General features: G+C 28.1%; 3 protein-coding genes across 9 annotated transcripts; 2 read left to right on the plus strand and 1 right to left on the minus strand.

The window, feature by feature from the left end:
* Positions 1-336: 336 nt before the first annotated feature.
* On the plus strand, positions 337-2361 carry LOC112687151 (protein SCO1 homolog, mitochondrial). The gene is made up of 5 exons (XM_025559721.1): positions 337-485; positions 613-811; positions 1486-1683; positions 1748-1956; positions 2057-2361. The coding sequence occupies exons 1-5, from the start codon at positions 453-455 to the stop codon at positions 2255-2257; spliced, it is 840 nt and encodes a 279-aa protein (XP_025415506.1). The 5' UTR covers positions 337-452; the 3' UTR covers positions 2258-2361.
* Positions 2362-2550: 189 nt separating this feature from the next.
* LOC112687149 (zinc finger CCCH domain-containing protein 10-like) lies at positions 2551-5016 on the plus strand. 7 transcript variants are annotated; one of them, XM_025559719.1, is made up of 4 exons: positions 2552-2788; positions 3545-3847; positions 3911-4529; positions 4873-4966. In XM_025559719.1, exons 2-4 carry the CDS (start codon positions 3547-3549, stop codon positions 4877-4879), a joined length of 927 nt encoding a protein of 308 aa, XP_025415504.1. In that variant the 5' UTR covers positions 2552-2788; positions 3545-3546; the 3' UTR covers positions 4880-4966. The 7 variants fall into 7 exon arrangements, with proteins under 7 accessions (XP_025415505.1, XP_025415504.1, XP_025415500.1 ...); XM_025559720.1 differs by having other exon boundaries at positions 2551-2788; positions 3545-4308; positions 4873-5016; XM_025559715.1 differs by having other exon boundaries at positions 3532-4529.
* A 12486-nt stretch (positions 5017-17502) lies between these two features.
* LOC112687171 (SCAN domain-containing protein 3-like) lies at positions 17503-19316 on the minus strand. Its single transcript, XM_025559745.1, has 4 exons — positions 19238-19316; positions 18822-19100; positions 18033-18605; positions 17503-17750 (listed from the first exon to the last, which is right to left on the minus strand). The coding sequence occupies exons 1-4, from the start codon at positions 19314-19316 to the stop codon at positions 17503-17505; spliced, it is 1179 nt and encodes a 392-aa protein (XP_025415530.1).
* Positions 19317-19375: the final 59 nt, after the last annotated feature.

The following is a 19375-nucleotide window of genomic DNA, read 5'->3' on the forward strand; positions in this document are numbered from 1 at the left end:
AAAACTTGTTTTATTATATTATTATTATATTAGATTCTTTAACTCATGTTTACAAGTGATCACTCCAATTTATTCTTTATCTCGATGAGTATATACAGTGACTCATTAGAGTTTGCCTTGGTCAAAATAAATGTTGGGTCTTATAATTTATATTAATAAAATATTTTAAGTTCAGTTAAATCAGAACCGCGGGGCATTAATTATAAGGCTTGGGGCTCTGGGCAACTCCCCCTATTGCCCACCCCCTCATGCAGTCCCTGAGTATAAATCACGAATTAATATATTCATATCTTATTCGTGTTTCATTATCACTTTATCACTTATCAGTAACTGGTGATTTGATATGAATTGGTGGTTCCGGCTTATGATTTTCATATACCAATAATTATTTCATGTTGATTAAACAAAGTTTACTTGTCGTTTGACCACACATTTAAAGATATTTCTTAGTCATGTCATTTTGTTCAAGGAGATTTTTTCTACGAGTAAAATATTTTTTATTTCTTTATTTATGATTATTATAAAAATGTATATAGCTGATTAATGCTAAATTGCATAAGTTGTGTAAATTGAATTAATAAATTGTATTGATTGTTATTATTCTCATTATAGTTTCAAATTAATCAAATTTCTAAACTCAACTTCAGTAATGTATCAGGAGGACCAAGTCAACGTATAGAACTACCTAAACGTAAAAAAATATTTTTTGGGAAGGATGGTCCAATTACTTGGAAAACTTTTGGAATAACTGGTGTTTTAGGTGTTGGTATGGTTACATACTTGTTGTACCTTAAAGAAGAACAAGAAGAGAGTGAGTGTTTGTAAAAGTAGTATTGATTCATTACATTTTAGTAGTATTACTTGGATAAAAAATTATTTAAAGTTTATTAACTATGATTAGGTTTAACGAATTATATAAAAATTTGTATTATTTAAAGTTGTAAATTATTAAGCTGAGTTTATATAACCATTTTTGCTAACTATATACATTTAGTAAAACCATATATTACACCAATGTACTATATATCTAAAATCTTCTATTCTCGATAGTACATTGATTTTGTTCATATATGTTAGTATGTGCAAGACAGATTGCAGTTTTGTATTACTTATCAAAGTTAAAAACAATTTCCATGGAACTTAATTTATCAAGAATCAAAAATAGATAAATAAATGTCATTATTTAAAATTCTATTATTGGTATTATTTACCTATTTACCTGATAGAATAAGAAAAATTATAATAATACTACATTTTTGTAGTTTATGTTAATATTATTGTACATTTCTATTTTTGTTATTTAACAAGTATTTTTTACTTTATATTTATTGTATAAATTCAAATTTATAAAATTTTAATTGTTATATGTATCATGTAAAAATAGTTAAATTTATTCAATCATATAATAAATATATAATAATTTACCCTTTTTATTTAATACCTATATAAATTATATACAAGTTAATTTAAACTGTATACTTACAGAGCAAAGGAAAGAGAGGAAACGACAGTTAGGTAAAGCAAAAATTGGAGGTCCATTTGAGTTAATTGATGGATCCAATAATATTGTAAAAAGTGAACAATTTTTGGGAAAATGGATGCTAATTTACTTTGGATTCAGTCATTGTCCTGATATCTGTCCAGACGAATTAGAAAAAATGGCATTAGTTATTGATAATCTTGGTATAACATAACAACTCATGTATTTATCCGTGTTATTAATATATATATTTTTTTAATTTCTAGAAAAAAAATGAAATTAATACTGGTATTCAAGGTATTTTCATCACAGTAGATCCAGATAGAGATACTCCTAAAGTAGTAGAGAAATATATTAAAGAATTTTCTCCAAAATTTATTGGTTTAAGTGGTACTTCTGATCAGATCCAGCAAGTTTGCAAAAAATATAGAGTGTATTACAGTCCTGGAAAGAAAGACGTTGATAATGATTATATTGTGAGTTTTGTGAGAATCTAAATATTGATAGATATATATTACTTATTTATAGTAATTATTATTTGCTCTACTATAATTGTTATTCTATTCATATTTTCAGGTAGACCATACAATCATTATGTACTTGGTTAATCCTGAGGGTGAATTTATTGATTACTTTGGACAAAATAAAACTGCTGATGAAATTGTAGAACACATTTTGTTACATATGTTTAAATTCAAACAAGAAAAAAGCTCAATGTTGAGTAATACTATTGATAAAATTACTACACTGAGAGGGCAGAAAATCGTGACATCTTAAATGTTTATTCGTATAAAACAAACCATAAATGTTGGTTTAGTTTAATATCAGTTTTTGTTATAAATTAATTTTAATATATTATTATGCTCTACTATTTTTTTTAATTTTTTTTTAAATTTATTTTTTAACTTTCTGTTAAATGCTCTATATTAACCTATACCTATCACAATATTATTTTTGAATGACCTGCGATTTAAAAATAATTTGTTTTTCTTCCAAGAACTCGTGGAATAAGAAGTACGAATGTTTACATCCTACTAAGCCACGCCCCAGAGGTCATTGATTATTTTCCATTTTGATTTTAACATTTTATGTGAGGAAGTAATAATAGTGTATTAATATGCTGATGTTCAGTCTTCAAACAAATACATTTTAAATTTATACCGACGAAATAAATGTTCCGTATTATTAACAGTTTCAATTCCGTTTAAATACCATTATTGGTTATTAATAATAAGTTAAATCAATACTGTATTGTTCATATTCAATAGTTAGTCCAAGTTTTGTTTTTGTGTTTAAATCTTTTGAAAGGTAAAGTAACAATTGATATTTATACAATATTATAATACATAATATGCCTTTATATTATTCTTTGCGTAGTGGCCTAAAGCGTTCGCGGTTTTAGTTATAGAAATTTCAACTCTGCTAGCCATTTTAATAATGATTCTTTAATTTTGATTATTATATACATTTTTATTGCGCACTTCCTCGCTATCAAATATTCCAAAAATATTCGCGTAATATTTGCAGCAATAAATGAATAATTTCGCAGCGCTAGATGATTGTCTATATCAGCCATATTAAGCGATGATTTACTGAAGTTAGGTTGGTAATTATTGGTGTAATTGGTGTGTACAAGTTTTAGCTATAAAATAGTCCATAAATATTCGCGTAATATTTGCAACAATACATGAAAAATTTCGCGGGGCTAGATTATCTATATCAGCTGTATTAAGCGATGATTTACTGAAGTTAGGTAGGTAATTGGTGTAAGTGGTGTGTATAAATATGAGAGTCTTAAATATATTATTAATTACAACAATTTAAACAATGTTATCAATATAACATACACGGTTTAAACACTTCCTGATGAACATTTACCAACATATCTAATTCCATAAGTAACTATACACATTATTAATTTATTTTTAAAATTATAATTTAAACTGTTCTCTTTTAATGTATAACAATAATACATTTGATTTAAATATATTTTATACACAATCTTAGTTTTTGAAATGCTGAAGTATAATTCATGCATAATTATATAATAGTCTGAAATCGCAGGGATGAAGGGGAAAATGAATGCTGAATCAGAAACACCAGACAATGTGTGTCGTGATTTCATGCGCAATGTGTGCAATAGAGGCAAATCTTGCAAATTTTTTCATCCTCCAGTCGAAGAGGATAAGCGCAAATATGTTTTTTGCCATGACTTTCAAAATGGCAAGTGCAGTCGTCACGACTGTCGATTCATTCATTGTTCTCGTGAGGATGAGGAGTATTATAATCAAACCGGACAAATGGCACCAGAGGTGTTAAGGACGTTAGAAATGAGTGGCGCACCTGCATCTGATGATATACCTATTTGTAAAGATTATTTAAAAGGCAATTGCCATCGCAGTCAAGCTCATTGTAAATTCCGTCATGTAGATCAACCACTTGATGTACCTGTTAGAGGCCCTAATGGTCCTTTCAACACACCCCAACCAGCGATGCCACCTAACTTCGGTAATGAGTTGTTCCGCAGGCGTTATGATTTTGATGAAGAGCAGCCCGATGCTAAGCGTAGGCGCTACGATTTTGACAACAGAATGTCGCTAGGGCGCCCACCATTCCCCAATCGCGACATGGACTTTTCTGTGCCACCTGGGCCTGCGCAACAACAGCCATATTGGCTGTTGCAAGAGGAGGTGGAAATGTTGCGTAAGCGTGTAGCTGAGTTGAAAAAGCGCAATGAGGAACTGCAAGCGACTAACGAATTCTTGTTGGAGCAAAACGCACAGCTGCGCATTAATGAACAAACGCCCCTGCGCAGCACCCAGCAAATGGTGAGCGCTATACGTACCGTGACCACAGTCCCAGTCAGCTTGGCGGCGGTGGCTGCGGCCGGCACACCCGTGTCCATAGCTACCGTCTCCATGGCTCCGATTCAGATACCACCTGTTGTATCTGGGTCTGGTCCGCCGCCCCTGCCGCAGCCAACTAACTCGCAGCCTTTGGTTTCTTATCCTATTGGCAGATCGACATCGGCCCAACACTATATCCAACCGTAGGTATGTTCCTACCATTAATTTTTTTTTTCGCTCGCAAATCAGTTTGATTATTTAACATGTATGCAACATTAGATTGTTGTAATTTCCCTTATTATTATTATTATTTGTTTTTATCTATTACTAGTTTATGTCTTCTAGTCTGATCAAATGAAAAATTTCAACTATTTTATGGAAAATTTAAGGGATTGTATATGCGGCATTATTTCATCTATTTCATCTTGGCAGGGGCGTGAGCAAGGCAGTCAGTAACTGCCTAGATGAAATGGACTGACTTTTCTCATAATTTTTAACATTACTTAAACAATTAGAATAAATATTTTTGTATCTATATTGTTTCAGTATGTGAATAATGAAAATGGACCCATTACTAATAGAGATTTGACATTAACAAAACAAGGAATGTACAATATGTATTTCAATAATAGAATGTAAGAAAGCAATTTTTTTACCACTTAAAAATTACAATATTTTTTTGAAACTAATAATTATGAGATGTTTAAATTTAATAAAAATATATTAATCATCCATAGTAATATAATTAATATTGTTTTATATTCATTAGGTCCTCTTTAAAATTTAATTTTTAATACAATTCAATTCTTGAAAGATTTTACGATGCATATATGATGTATTGTCTTCATTGCCATTAACTTGTACAAATAAGGCATTTATATTACTTAATTTAAGTAGTATCATTAATTTTTTAGTGTATATTTACATATATATTTGTTTGTTTATATTACAATAAAGGTCCACAATAATTAATCTTTTTGAGTTGCAATAAATTATCTTATGTAAATAAAATATTGAGTAGAAATTATAATAATGGCTGGTGTATGTTTTATATTTCACCTGAATTGATTCTTCATTGATTATATTTTGTGAGTTTTTATCGTTGTTTTCCGCTTTTTTCATACTATTATAATATTACTGAACATAATTTTTACATTTATTAATTTATTTATGTGAAATAGTGGCTGTAAATTTAGTATATCATTAACAATAAATAATTAATGATTTTGATTGAGAGGGGCCTTGACAGTTTTATATTACATTTAAGGGGCCCTACAACAAAAAAGGTTGAGAAGCACTGTTCTAATACATGGAATTGTTAATGAACATTAACAAAAACCAATTTTTAAAATGTTGGTTAGATAGATTCCACTTACCTAAATAATTATAAATTTAGTTGCTCACTTTTATTTTGTTAGACATTTTATTTCGTAAATCAAAAATTGGATTGTCATATCACATTTGTATTTTATTGTTTGACCATTTATTACTACAAAATTTTAATTAATAATTTTTTTAGTATTCTACCAATCAATATTAAAATTATAAATTCATTTTTTAATTAGCTATTGATTTCATTTGTTTTATTTATTTTTTTATTATTTTTATTTGTACAGTTATACATTATTAAAGCTTTAATATTAAATAATATAAACATATTTTGAATCTAAAATAAACATAAATGTAATTTGTTTTCTTTTATATTTTGTATCAGTCAAGTTTTTCTTGCATATTTGATCATAAAGTTTATGATTAATTGAATTAAATTTTTTTTTTAAATATGCTTATATTTAAATTTCCCAGCCATTTATTTTTTATAAGCTCTTTTGAACTTGGATATTTATTATTAATACCAAATTGTTTTGCTTTCTAGAAATGTATTACTATCACATAATTTAATCTGAGAGTTTTATAAAATCACTGTACTAAATATTACCTATAAATAAAATTGTTTTTCGATGTATAACGATTAAATTTGTTTTAAATTATTATTTATATTATAAATCAAATAAGTAAATTGATAAAACATTGCTGTTAAAGTACAATGTATTTTTATTTAAATTGCCATCAATAAGTACAGGGTGATTCACCAAACATAAAACTCTCGTTTTCTCAAATACTATTCACTTTTTTCAATTTTTTTTTTCAACATCTTAGATCTATGCTGTTCTTGCATTATATATTTGATTAATATTTTTAACCCTTATATTTATTTGGTAATCCACTATCAACTTTTGTTTTTCAAATGGGAACCCATACTAAAAAGTGTTTTTTTTCTTATGAATTATTATGTTTAAATTTTCACTTTTCATTAATTCGTTGACGAGATAAAGCTCCTTAAAGTTGTGTGGTTTTGGAAGGTATTTGTATTTAAATGTGTGTACTTAGTAACTCAGGACACAGCAATACTTATCGCTTATAAAAACCAGAAGTTATAAGTAATAAACTTGATACCGTTCGACCCCAAGATATAATGGTGATAAATGATTATCAGTTTACTTACTTCCGACAATGACTTTTATTGTTATATAAATTATAAGTTATTATTTTAATGGACTGTCACGTCTTGTCGCATGTAATGCCCACTAGATGCCCTCATCATATTCACTGATAAATATTTGAGTTATCCTTGAAATTTTGCTGTATGTTCGGAACATGATTTAAGATAACACTGGTAAGACGACAATTTTTTTGGTGACTGGTAAACTCATAGACATATAATATACTTGTATTATAAGTCTATGGGTAAACTGAATTGACATATCAGTAGTTGCTGTAGAACTAATGAATGTGCTCCAGTGTTTTTTTGTAAACTAGATATTATCATTTTCTCCGGGCTTTTAATATAAGATTTAAAGCGGGATGGCTGATGCCCATTTAAAGCATGATTTAAAAATTTAAGATATATATATTTTAAATCATGATATAAAAATGTTTCTTATTCCATGATATTATAAAGCATGAATTGTTTGTATTGAAACACCTAGTTATTCATATAACACGATTTTTACAACTGTATTTATCCATTTATATATTTACAAATATAATACATTTTAAATATTATATATTAAAATTAAATGTTGTATTCCATTTTGCAATGAATCAAATTCTAGTACTTTTAAAGTACTTAAAAATGCATTTAATTAATGGCAAAATTTCCTAAACATAAAATTGAAATCAAATTCAAGAATTTGTGAGAAACATTTTAAAAAAGATAATGTTATAAAGACATGGGTTTCAGGTAGCAAACAAGAGAACCAGTATACAGTATATACATTTTATTATTATTATTATTATTATTATTACTATATTCAATAGGTAGACACTAAAGTATTCTAAAATACCTTTGTTTTTGAAATGTTAACTAAGCTATATATAGCTATAATTTTAATTGTTTTAAGATATATTATAAAAGACCAAATCATTGGGAAGGAGCTATTCCTATTCCTACAATTAATGTTACAATAGAGCAAAATGTATTGACCGAGTTATCAACTTCAGAAATGGTACTGTATTAATTGTTATTTACTAAGAAAAATATAATATGTAAATATAAATGAAACTTGTTAATTAAATAGCTAGGTGGTAATGAAGGGGAATCGATAGATCACGGGCGGGTTTAAGGGGGCATTAGCCCTCACTTTGGACTAAGCTATCTATTTTACAAAGCAAAGTATTATTATATATTAATAATAATAATAAAATATCGTCAATGGTCATTGATGAATATGGTACCTATTTTATATATTTTTTTTTTATAAATAAATAGCTCAATTTTATTATTAATTATATGTATTTACCTATATTTTAAAATAGTTTCAGATTAAAATTGATACCAATAACCAATAATGTAATTATTTAAATTTTGTCATTATTGTGAAAAAAATGACTTACTTATGAGGGACTCAAAAACATATTCTGTAATTTAAAATTTTATCTATATATATAAAAATTTCGTGTCACGATGTATGTTCGCGATAATCTCCGAAACTACTGGACCGATTTTGATGAAATTTTTTACACCGTGTGTAATTTGGTCCAACTTAAAATATAGGATAGTTTTTTTTCAATTTTTTTAATATTTTAAATATTTTAATTAACTTTTTAATAAATGTGTATAATTGCATGGTGTATTTCGGTGTATTTCTATCACCGGAAACATCGATGAAAATTTAAACGCCAATGACATCGGAACTGCATGTATTTTACCTTCAAGCTATATCGGCAGTCCACGGAGCATGCAGGAATACATACAAGATGCGATGACTTATGTACGTCATTACGGTCGACCTGATTTGTTTGTTACATTTACGTGTAATCCAAATTGGGAAGAAATAAAAAGTTTGTTATTACCAGGCCAACAATCAATACATCGTCACGATATCGTTACACGTGTGTTTAAACAAAAGTTAAAATCTTTAATTAATTTAATCGTAAAATATTCAGTTTTTGGTAACACACGTTGCTGGCTGTATTCTAATGAGTGGCAAAATAACCTCACGTGTAGGAAAACCATCAAATCTCTTCGTGTTAGCGAAAGACAGGTTAACCAGGAATGTTGTACACAAAGTAGTACTTAGATAATTTTTAGTTTTAATAATTTAATTTATTTTTGTATGTTTTTAATGTATGTAGTATTTTTTGTAAGTAGGTCACTGATTACAAACAATAATTTAATATAAGATGAATAAAATGTAAATTCAGAAAATATATATTTTGGTTTGTACTTAATTTCAACTTTTAGATACTTTACCTATTACTTTTAAATTTTCTCATACATAATAACACTAATACATGGCCTACGAAAATGCTAAAAAACCAACTAATACGCGGGCAACGCCGTGTCGGGACAGCTAGTATAAATTAAAAAAAACCAACTAACTAAATTCTTAAACCTTCATTAGCCTCTCCCTTGGTTAGTGATAACCCCCCCCCCCCAATAGATTATATAGAAAGCAGTGATCAATCAGTTTTTGTCAATTCTAATTGTAGTAACTCAATCTTATTGGTGTCTAATACTTGTACCATTCCAAGAAAAAGAAATGTATATTTAACATATTATTATTAAACATATTACAACCAAAACTATTAATAATTATTCTTATTTTGTTTCTGCGTTTTAAAAAGGCTCTTGAATACATCCAGAATGATCACAGTTATTTTACTAGTAGTAACTCATCTAATTACAGTGAACCTACAAATGTATTTGAAGATTTATTAAGATCAATAAACATCATTAGTTTGCCACCAAAATGGTTTATGGATATTGATCGTGAACCTAAGGATCTACAAAAATCATTTGTAGAGTGTTACCAGTTAGGTGTCTGTAGAGATAATTTTTCAAGAGTTGTTAAAAAACAAATTATATTAATTGATGGTGTGTTTTTATTGATATAGATTAATTAATTAAATATTGATAATTAAAAATATTATTAATAGATTGTAGTTTAATCATACATGTGTATGGTAAGTTAATAAATATCGAACAAATAGGTTTATTATCTAATTTCAAATCTGAAAATTTTGAAGATTTAAAAAATGTTACAATGTTATTTGACAAATTAAAAATTTACAATGGGTAAGTATTAACTAAAAAGTATGCTGAAATTAATTCAAAATTAGGACCCCAGTTTGTTGAATCGTATAGCCAATGGCAACATTGTAACTGTACAATTATACTCAACAATAGTACTAATGAAAGGTAATGCAATATTATATATTTACAAAAAATATTAATAAATGAAAAGAAACATTTTAATTTAATAAAATATTTTAGTGATGAATGTATATGGTGTTAACCAGTGGCCTATACAAGGGGGGTGTTTGGTAGATATGACACCCCCCTTAAGCCGTATCATATATTACATTATTATAGGAATATAGGTAAATCGATAATACAATATAAAATATAAAATAATGCACAATACTAATTACATATATACAGGTTAACATTATCGCGATTGTGACAATACGTGACGAAAATTATTCGTTTACGTTTTCGTGCAACACAAAACGTTTATAAATAATAGGTATTGTAGCGTCGAATACTGATATTCGAATAGTCAAATATTCGAATGATTTATGGTAAAGCTATCCGAATTCGAATATACATTACATCTCTATTACAGACATTATGTATACATATTAATTAATTAAAATAAAAGGTTTAGTTTGTACGTATTATATATAATATTTAACAATTATAATTAACACCCCCTTCAGAAAATCCTAGCTACGCCACTGGTGTCAACGGTTGTTGTATTGTATAAAAAATAATAAAAAAACAAAATAAATTCAAAAGTGCACTTTTAACCAAATAAAAAAAATATATATTGAAAATACAAAAAGCTAAAGATGCAATTAAAAAAATTACACTAGTGCAACTATTATAATAAATAAACTTTATGACAGATTAAATAACATAAGAGTGCAAATGAAAAAAGTATCAGATGCTATATACTATAGTAATAATAACAACACATACACCAATACAAATGTAATTAATTATATCTAATAAATAATTATATAGATTTCAGCAAAGAAAAGTGATTTTAAAAACTATTTTAAAAATCCATATGATCCATCCAGAAATATATTTGTGTTTTCCGATGCTCCTCATTTAATGAAAACAATTCGAAATAAGTTGCATAAAAATGAACAATTTCAGGTAGGTACCTAGATAAACAAATTGATGAAATATTAAACTGAAATAATTTTTATATTAATTTCACTCTTGTAGATTAATCTTTCAATGCCTCCTGTTAAATGGGAATATTACTGTAAAATGTTCAACATTGAATGCAATTCTCTAACTAAAATTTGTCCACGATTAACAAAGGAACATTTTGAGTTAAATAATTTCTCCAAAATGAAAGTAAAATATGTTGTACAAGTTATGTATCTTTTAACTCAATTAAATTAAATTAATTTCTATAAATTAATATTTAATAATTATTGTTTATCTAATTTTTTACTTGAGTGAAGGCACAATTTTTTATACCATTATTTCACTTTTCAAAGCATTCATGTCGTTAATAAACAACTCCTAGAGGAAATAGAAATGCCTCTAATATTAAATTTATTACAACCTTATGATTTGTTATTAATATATACTTTCTTTATAATTTTCAATGAAAAAAGTTATCTCATCATAATTTGGACGCACCCTAGCTCCGCACGAATAAAATTATTTTGTAAATCTGCAACTCGGCATACACCGTAATTCCGCACAGTCAAAAAAATTAACCAACTATAGCTCCGAATTCTAAAAATATTTTTAACGCCGAGAGTCCGAATAGCATAAACTTGTTTGTAATATCTAAAACACTGGAGCACTACATTTATCAATAAACTTTAAAGTCTTTTCATGCCAATTTGGTAAAATATTTACTTCAGCACATCCAAGTATTGCAGTTTTCATTAAAAACTTAGCTGCATATCCCCAGCCCTCCCCCCACTACCTAGGACTTTCGAGTTCAAATTTTTACAGTCGTTTGTGCTTTTATTTCTATCATTTGTGCTTAACCCGTTTCCGAGATGTTAAACATTTAAGAAGGGAGGGGACATGCTTAATAAATTCATAATATATTTAAACAAACTTTTAGTGTATATTGTTATATTAACACATTATATATAAAGTAAATTAAGTATATGTAAGTAACCAATTTTTTATTTATTATTAACCTGTTCGTTTATTTGGCTACTCATAAGTTGTACTTTCGGCAATACACAATGTTACAAAATATACGCGTACGACGTTTTACGTATGAATCGACGTTGTGTGGTTGCGAAACGCAAAAACAACGACGGATAATAATCGACTGAACTGAACACTAAACAAATAATCTATTATTCTATATCTACTATTATCTTTATCGACATGCGATCGATATTCAGCGGGTTATACGGTTGATACGATTACAGTCTCGTGTTTACATTTCAACGCATGGTTACATCGGTAATCCGATGGTTTCTCCGTTTTTCGATCAGCTTACTATCGTGCCCAAGGCCGGCTCGAAGACGATGCGAGTTGTGCGATTAATTTGATATATTTTAAACTTAAGACAACAGTCATTAAAAAAATAAAATTAAATTAATTGATCGCGAAAACAATCCAATTATTTCTAACGGTGAAATAACAGTCATATTACATATTAGACCTAATAAATCTTAAAACATTGAAATGGATGAATCGATTACTGTAGGAATGTCAAGTGAAATGACATCTTTATCATCAACTTATTTTCCAGCAATAAATGTACACGAAAACTCAGAAATCGCACTACCTATTATGTTTGCATAAATAATATGTATGCAAACATAATATTATATTATAATATGTTTCCAGGGTTGGACTAGCCCCAAAATGTGTACCGGGAAATTATATTTTTTTGCCGGCCTCACTTCTTTTGACCAGCCACATAGTTGAACACAAGGGAACAAGCTCTATCATATAATAATAAAAAAAAAATGTTAGTTTATTAGTTAATAGTGAATTATCTAAAAATATAATTTATAAGAAGGAAATAAATATTATAAGTTCCCCCCTCACAGTGGCGTAGCCAGGATTTTTAAATGGGGGGAGAGGGCTAACCACTTTTTTTGGATAAGTAAAGTAAGAGAGGATATGAGAATTGACCCTTAACCCCCCACCATCTACCACCAAGTTTCTAAACGTAATTTAAGCATTTTAGTATAGTTTTAAAAATATTTATTGATATATAATTTATAATAATAATAATAATTTTGGTTTCAGTGTTCAGTCACTTGCTCCACTCTGACAGCTGCATTCTCTTAGGCGAATTTCTGGCAAATTCAGCTATTATTTCATTTTCATCGAATTGCTCTTTTTTATTTATATTAGCCATAGCTAACCCATTCAGTCTGTTTTCCGACATGGTGTTTCTTAAAAAAAATTTTAAGCGATTAAGTGCTGAAAACGTTCTTTTCGGAGTGAAAGAGGTAACTGGAGAATAATTGTAAAAGTATTTTAATGTTAGGTCGAAGATTGGTGCGATGAGAGAGTGAATCAAGAGCAGAATTCGGTTTTGGAATAGTATTTTGACTCCATTGTTGCCTCCATATGAACAGGTCAGCTCTGATTGTAGATGAGGTATCATCATGGAGATCTTGGACATATATTTTAGCAGCTTTTATAATATTTTTATCGTCATACATATTTAAATTGGCCGGAATAAGTCCTTCAAGTGGCATAACATCAATAAGCCTTTGATTAAAACGAGCATTGATTCTATTAAATAGTATAATATAAACATAATAACATATAAAAACGGCCCATGGGGGAGGTTATAGCCCCCTTAGCCCCCCCCCCCTTGGCTACGCCACTGCCTCTTCAATAAAAAAAAAATATTGTGTTAAGTGTTTGACTAGCCTTTGTCACGAGTTATTTATTTTTGAAATATAATATAATATAAAAACAATTAATATATTACATTGTTTGTTTTGCATTGATTTTGTTCAAACTTATTTTCATGCAAACTTTCTAGATCTAATTCTGGAAGTTTATTTTCCTCATCACTTCTATAACTTGCATATACTTCAGGTAAATTTAATTTTAGCTTATCCCATTTTTTGGTAAAATCTAGAAATAGATAAATTCTTCCCTTAAAATAGAAGTATTTTCTAATCCAAGAACTTCACTAAGTTTGAAAAGAGCAGTTGTGGGTAATGGTTTTGAAAATTGACGAGGATCTAAGCATGTAAAATCTGAACAGATTTCAGCGTGTTTAGCAAAACGTAGTTCTAGTTTACAAATAACTGTATCCATCACTGTATTATGAACATTAAATTTAAACAAGTCAATAGCAGTTTCAATGACAGTTTCATTTTGGTTATCACCATAATTGTGCTGTAAAAATTGTTTCAAATTTTGTTAAAGATTGCAACAGTGACATTGTAATACTATAATCGCATTATTCAAATCTTCTTTTTTTGATGAAATGATAGAAACAATTTTTATTACTGTTACATATAAAGAATGAGAAGGTTCATTAAATGAACCAAACATTTTTTTCAATGCAGCATCTTTAGATCACCATCTGGTTTGTTCAATTAAATTTAATACACGACTATCTGATGATAAATCACGCTATAAATCCATTCGTCTATGTGAATCTCTGAAAAATACAGCACAACTAATTAATAGACAGACCAAATAATGATATAACTGGAGTTGAAACTGCTGTAGCTTCTATGATGATTAAATTAAGGCAGTGAGCATAACACCACACATGGAGTTGTTTAGGATATTCTTTTTCTAGCCATTTAGAAAAACCATTATATTGTCCAATCATATTTGATGCACCATCAGTTGAACTTCCAATGCATTTTTTAACATCAATCGAATTATCTGATAAATTATTTGATATTAAATCACATAATGCTTGACCAGTGGCGTACTCACAGGGGGGGGTTGAACCCCCCCCATTGGCCTTACTTTTTTAAAATTATTTCACTAGTTTAATAATAATTGATTATTGATTTTATTGATTATAATTTAGTTTATACGTCATTAGTTACCAGTATCACGATTATCAAGTTGGATTGGAGTACGACTATAGAACATGTTCTATGACACGACCGCGCTATCAATTTAACAATTTGGTGATAATTTGGGATAATGTGGTTTTTAAAACAATACAAAATTTGTAATTATTATGACTATGGGGGGTGTGGGGGCAGAGCCCCCCACTTTTATATTCTAGTAAATTTTCAGAGCCCCCCCCATTGAAAATTCCTGAGAACGCCACTGATAGGAAACATATAAAATTGAATACGAAATTCGTTCAGTTATGGAATATAGATCATTGCATTCTAGGATTAAAATATCAATATATGAGGCATGATTTGGCTGTAAATTTTTGCTTTAGGTTTTTCGAAAAAAATGATAGTTAATTTAAAAAACAAGAATCATTTCTGGAAATATTTAAAAAACATGAAATTAAAATTATTTTTTAATTTTTATAAAAGTGTTAGAAGTTTCAGTCAACAAATCAATCAAATTATGCAAAGGTAGTCATAGATAGTCGAAGAAAGACTAAACGAAATTTTGAAAATCGAGCAGTTACAAGGAAAATATGCTTAGATAAAAATCTTTTTAAACGTCATTGTGCTTGACCAGTAGTTTTTTTTGGATTTAAAAATGACAATGCTCTTTCATGTATAGTAGGTTCTACTCCAGATTTATAAGTTGAAAATACATACATACATACAATACATCTTACTATAACTGAACAGATATCAGCTACAGATACATCTTGGCTTGTATCAATTTGAATAGAATACAAACCAGACATTTTAATATCTATTTAATTTAATTATTAATTTAATTTAATTAAAATAATAATTTGTTTTTTTATTAGTATTGAAATTGATTTAATAACATAGTTAGCTAATGTTTTTAATAGAAGAGTTAAATTTTGATTTCTTCCAGGAGTTTTGTTGTCACTTGCTCTTTTTATAACTAATTTAAAATGTTCATCCAATGACTCATATTTGGCTAATAATAGTAATATATCAAGGAAATTTCCATGACTGACATTTGGATTAGCCAAGTCTTTAGCTGATTCATATACTCCTCGAGAACTTAAGCCACGTGTACCAATCAACTTAATAATATCTACAATCCTTTGAAAAATCATTCTATGGTGTAAAACTTCTTTCATTCTCTTAGTTAGTTGATTTTTAAATAATATAACATCAATACTTTTTTTTTTTGTATGCATCATATAAGTATCAACACAATAATAATGATTTCTACTATTTTTATGATCATTAATTCTACGATACAAATGTTTAAAACCATTCATTCCTGATATAAACTTGCTTTCGTCATTACTTCTTGCAAATTCCAAACATATTCAGCAAAAAAAGGATTTTTTGTTTTCATTATAAGTAAGCCAATAACGTAAACTATCATCAGGCCGAAAAAAAATTTTCTTATAGTTAAATGATTGTTGTTCAGTTTTAATAAAATCTTGGGTTGGATGAAACTAAAAAAAATGTTTAATTTTATTTGATTTTGGTCTTTTAAACAAGTGCTCATTATTAGAGTCCCCTGAATAATTGAAAACATCTCTTGAACAAGAAGAGCCAACATTTTCAAATTGAGATATGCCAGAAACACCAACAGCTCTTTTTGCATCCTATAGAAGTGTAAATAATAAATATATTTCATTCACATTTAAACCTTTTTTTTATTTTTAGAAAAATGAGATATTTAGTATAATATACTTACTGTTTCATCAGGCATAGTCTCACATACTGGTTTAAAAATATTATTAATTTTTAAACATTTTAAACTTAAACTTTGAGTTTTGCACTACGATTGTATTTTTAAATAGGTAGTATATTTGAAAATTGTTAGAAAGGCAAGACCTTATATTTCATGGAGTCACTTTGCTAGGCGCAATCGTGTTGCGTTTTTTGCAGGTAAAAAGGTAAAACCGGGTGCTATCGAGATAATTAGCTGGGCGCAATCATGTTGTGTTTTTTTCATGTAAAAAGGTACCTAGGACGGGTACAATCGTGTTACAGCCATTGTTCCGTACCCGCAGGTATTTTGCAGTAAGGACAAGGGGACACACATGTAGGTATGCGTTATGTGACAAGTGACAGTAATGGTCCAATTAATTATAATATAATATTACGATAATAAATTATTGTAGAGTTGGTACGATTATCACTGAAATATCTTGAAGTGGAACAATATCGAATTTATTACTTAAAGCTTTTGGTATTTACCAACTAGATCAGTGGTGCGCAACCTTTTTTGATCCACGACCCCCCAAAATTATTTATTTTGATAATACGACCCCCCTTCCTGCCAACATTATGTAAGTGTATAATATAAATTTACTTGATAGTCTTAATGTGTACACACGTTTTATTCATATACATTAAATCGTTAATTTTAGGCAATTTTAATATTTCTTTAATTTAATTAATCAAAAACATGAAAAAAATACAAATTTAAAGTTTTATAAAATCTAAAATTAAAAAATGTATTATTATAATGATAATCAAAATTTTAATATTTTTAAAATTTTAATATTTTTAAAATTTTAAAATTACTATTTAATTATTTTAATGAGAGACCTGAGCTTGCATAGTAGACATGATTGATTCTATGTTTGGTTTGATATTTGACACTGCTACTCATAAATCAGCTTCAACATTTAATCTGGAGCGATATTTGTTTTTAATTATCGTTAGTGTTGAAAATGCTGTTTCGCATAAATAAGTTGATGCAAAAGAAAGTAAAATTGATATTGTTTGTTTTGATAATTCTGGATATTCAGATTTGATGGAAATCCAAAATGTATCACATGTATTTTCTTGAAATCTGATACGTAGATTTTCATCTGATGACAAGTCAATAAGTTCTTCGCTTATTTTTAAATTTCCTAATTTTATTTCATTGATATTAAAATGAAATGGATTTCTTATCCAACCTAGACTTTCTTCTGGGAAATCTTCAAATCGTGCATTAAAGTTTGTTTGTAAACTTATTAGATGAGTAGTTATAATTTCTTTTATCATATTAATATCCACATCATTATCACTGAGGAATTCTGATAAACATGAAAACATTTAAAATTTGTCATCGTCGATATAATTTTTCCACAGAAGTATTTTCTTTTTAAAAGCATTGATTTTATCAGAAAGAAATAAAATATTATTTTTCTTCCCTTGTAAGCTTAAATTTAGACAATTTAGTTTTTCAAATATATCTGCAAGATAACCCAGAATTGCAAGCCATTGCTCGTCTAAAAAATGTTCTGAAAGTGTATTATTACGTTCCAGAAGAAAAATTCGTGCTTCATCTCTGAGTTCAAAAAGGTGTGATAATATTTTACCACGAGACAACCACCTTACTTCAGTATGAAGAAGCAATTTTTCATGGTCAGAACCCATTTCATTGCAAAGTATAGTAAAAATTCTGGAATTTAATGACTTTGATTTTATGAAATTTATTACATTTATAGCATTAAGGAGTACTTTGTTAACATCTGGTTGAAGTTTTTTAGAAGCTAAAGCTTCTCTATGAATCATACAATGGTTAAACTTTATATTTGAAGACACTTCTAGAACTTTAGCTTTAAAACCTTTTTTTGAACCAGTAAGGGCAGCTGCGCCGTCAATGCATATTGACACACACATTGACCAGGGAATTTCATTAATTTCTAAAAAATTGTTTATAAGAACAAAAATATCATTTTCAGTTGTACGTCCTTCTAATGGTTGACAAAATAAAAAGTCTTCTTCAATTTTATCTTTATAAATATATCTAACATATACAAGAAGTTGAGCAAGATTAGTTATATCCGTAGATTCATCTAATTGCATTGCAAAATAATTTCCTCGTAATCTATTTAGGAGTTGTGATTTTATATTATCAGACTTATTTTCAATTCGACGTGACACAGTATCTCTTGATAAGGGAATCATTTTTAATTCATTTGCATATGATTCACCATGCATAATTGATACTATTTTTATAGCGGCTGGCAAAACGAGGGATTCACCAATAGAGTGTGGTTTTTTGGTTTTTGCAATTAAATATGAAGCCTTTAATGACGCAGCTAGAGCTTTTATAGGTACTGAAGTAAAATTATGCATAGTATTTTTTTGAACTTTTATCGAATTTTCATACTTTTTAAAAAAGTCTTCCTCTTTATGTTGGAATTGAGGATGTTTAGTTACTAAATGTCGTTTTAGCTTTGATGGCTTCATACTTTCTGAAGCTAATCTTTCTAAACAAATAACACATTTTGGCTCACCTTTTTCAACAACGTAAGTTAATCCAAACTTTATGTAACTGTCTTGGTATTTACGGTCCTTTTTATTTACTTTTTGGTTCAAACTTTCTCAACTGGTTTTTACATCTGACGACATTTCTGATACCTTTCAGTTTCTATAACACTTTCATCATCACTATTTAACGGTCGTTTAGTTAAAAATTTATCCATATCGATGTTTTAGTTTATATATTATAAAATATTAAAATATTAGTTTAAAATAATACTAA

Source organism: Sipha flava, unplaced genomic scaffold (assembly GCF_003268045.1).
Source record: "Sipha flava isolate LNK unplaced genomic scaffold, YSA_version1 333_pilon_pilon, whole genome shotgun sequence".
Taxonomy (NCBI): domain Eukaryota; kingdom Metazoa; phylum Arthropoda; class Insecta; order Hemiptera; family Aphididae; genus Sipha; species Sipha flava.